Source organism: Populus nigra, chromosome 1 (assembly GCF_951802175.1).
Source record: "Populus nigra chromosome 1, ddPopNigr1.1, whole genome shotgun sequence".
Taxonomy (NCBI): Eukaryota; Viridiplantae; Streptophyta; class Magnoliopsida; order Malpighiales; family Salicaceae; genus Populus; species Populus nigra.
The window spans coordinates 1679012-1681758 of NC_084852.1; the positions used below are offsets into that span (position 1 = coordinate 1679012).

Consider the following 2747-nt stretch of genomic DNA (forward strand, 5'->3'; position numbering starts at 1 on the left):
TTAAGCTCTCACAGTCACCAAATTCCCATTGATGATGAACTTGACCTGTTGATGTAAAGAAGATGCGACAACTCGGGCTGCATGGATCCAAGGTCTCCCTAGTAAAATGTTGTATGATGGATGAATATCCATTACTTGTAATGTGACTTGGAATGGTTGGGGGCCAATGATTAGTTCAACATCAATACTTCCAATGATTGGTCTAGGTGACCCATCGTATGCCCTAGCAGTCATGGTACTTGGCTTCATGTGAGAGGCATTAACTGGCATTTTATCAAGTACATGCCTTGGAAATACATTGAGAGTAGAGCCATTATCTATAAGCACCTTTGCAATCACACAGTCTTTGCATTTTACCGTGATATGCAGTGGTTTATTATGACCGGTCCCTTCATGATCCAGCTCATCATCGGAAAAATAGAGGTAGTTAGTGGCTTAAATCCTACCCACCAAATGTTCTATGGAGTCTTGTGTGATATCCTGAGGAACATATGCTTCATTAAGAACCTTCTGAAGTGCGTTCCTATGCAATTCTGAACTCAACATTCATGATAACAAAGAAATTCTAGCAGGTGTTTTCTTTAGTTGATCAACCACGCTATATTCGCTATGCCTCATCAATTTCAGAAATTCATTAGCCTCTTCATCACTTACTGGCTTATTAACCTCATTTGTCTTTGCCAATTCCACCATATTCTTTCCTTTGGCCTTTCTATGGTTTTCCAACTCTTCAGGAGTAAAACATCTTCCACTCCGAGTGAGTCCTCCTATTTCGGCATGGAAAACAGGGGCAGGACTTGTGGTGTGAAAGGAATAACCATAATTATAGGGTTGGGCATTATAGTTTCCACTAACAGTATTCATAGGTTTGGCTAGGATCATTTTTGGCGGACCTCTTTCAGTTGGTATATATCTACAAACTTCCACTTTCTTGTTAAAACCAGTCATTGTTCCTACTAACTCATCTTCTTTGGGTTTCATCAATCTTAATATTTCCAATGTCATCATATTTTCTACCTTAAAATGAAACTCCTCACACGAGTCAATATCATGCCCAAACTGCTGATGATATTTACAATATTCATTAGCATCCCCTACAGCTTGTATTCTGACCGGTGTCTTCAGATAATTAGTTTGCCTCAACATCCCATATAATCTATCCATAGTCACCCTTAACGTTGCTTTACTTCCCATTTCTATCTCCAGGCTATTAACTCCTCCACTTCCAGAAGTATGGTTTGGTAGAGGGTTTGAATTAACATTTGGAGATTCATCAAAAGAAATCCACCCAGCTTTGATGAGTTGAAGGATTCTTCTTTTGAATGCAAAACATCCATCAATATTGTGTCCCACGAGACCCGCATGGTATTCACATTTTTTATCAGGTTTATACCATTGGGGAAATGGTGGTTGTAAAAGAGTTAAAGGAATAGATGCTACTTGGCCAATACTGAGCAACCTCTGATACATCTCTGTAAGAGGTATAGATAGTGGTGGAAGTTCTATTTGGTCTATTGGAAAATTTCTTCTTGGGCGGTAGGTATTGTTGGTTTGGTTATTTGATAGGTTATTCTTGGTGTTTGTAGGTGAGGTGAATTTTATGTTGGATATGGAGGGGGTAGGTGTAATGGTTTTGAAACTGTAATTATCTTGGTAGGTTTTCTTTCCTCTACTTTCCCTTTCGACATTGTGAATTTCTACTTCTTTTCTTTTTCCAACAAAACCTCTTTTTTCAATAGGATCCATGATCCTACCCGTCCGAACAACTTGTTCGATTCTTTCAGCTATGACAACCAAATCAGAGAAATTCTGTGCAGCACTACCTACCAAGTATTTAAAGTATAGGGCTTTAAAAGTGTTGGAAAATAAACCAGTCATCTCCCTTTCCAACAATGGAGGATTTACTTGCGCGGTTAATTCACGCCACCTTTGGGCATATTCTCTCACAGACTCCTTATTGCCTTTTTCCATGGCTTGCAGACTTGATCTATTTGGGGCAATATCCATATTGAACTTATATTATCTAATAAAAACATCAACCAAATCCTTCCATCCTTTGATCTTGGTATTATCCAAACGCATATATCAAGCAAGAGCAGCATCACTTAAACTGTCTTGAAAGAAATGGATCAATAACTTCTCATCATGGACTACCTCAGTTATCTTATTACAATATGCTTTAAGATGGGTGATCGGGCATTAAGTTCCAGTATATTTAACAAATTCTGATACACAGAATTTTCTGGGAATAACCACATTAGGCACCAAACACATTTCAGCGGCCTTCACCGAATCATACAAACTATTCCCTTCCATTACCTTCATTCTTTCTTCTAAAGCAGCTAGCTTTTCATGACCATTTCCCTCCACTATCTTATTCCTTTGAGGTTCTTCCTCTGTCAAAACTGCATGGGGGACCCTCATTGGATATGTTGATTGAGTAGGTAAGAAATGAGCAGCATGTTGAGGTTCAAATGGCGGAATAAAGGGAGGTAGAAGCTGGGGTGTAAATGTTTGTTGAGAAGATGTTCCCTCTCCAGCTCTAGGCCTCAAAGCCTGTTCAAGCAAGCTCGTAAGTCTTGCTACATCCTCCTTCAGGCTTTCCAACTCTTTTTGGTGTTGAATTTCTAACTGAGTTCTCTCTTCATTTTCCATTTTCTTCCGTAAACGAGTATTATGGATATGTTTTAGTTGGGGACCTATATTTCACCTGCTATATGTAGAATATGACAATTTATAAGCAAATA

General features: G+C 38.8%; 1 protein-coding gene across 1 annotated transcript; it reads right to left on the reverse strand.

Moving 5' to 3' along the window:
* On the reverse strand, positions 1 to 2007 carry LOC133671268 (uncharacterized). Its single transcript, XM_062091990.1, has 3 exons — positions 614 to 2007; positions 451 to 523; positions 1 to 327 (listed from the first exon to the last, which is right to left on the reverse strand). Exons 1-3 carry the CDS (start codon positions 2005 to 2007, stop codon positions 1 to 3), a joined length of 1794 nt encoding a protein of 597 aa, XP_061947974.1.
* Positions 2008 to 2747: the final 740 nt, after the last annotated feature.

Coding starts and splice junctions, on each gene's coding strand:
- LOC133671268 (XM_062091990.1), bottom strand. CDS start 2,007: ATGGATATTGCCCCAAATAGATCAAGTCTGCAAGCCATGGAAAAAGGC. Junction 524..613: donor GAATTTCTGAAATTGATGAG/GCATAGCGAATA, acceptor AGAATTGCATAG/GAACGCACTTCAGAAGGTTC. Junction 328..450: donor AAGACTCCATAGAACATTTG/GTGGGTAGGATT, acceptor GTGATTGCAAAG/GTGCTTATAGATAATGGCTC.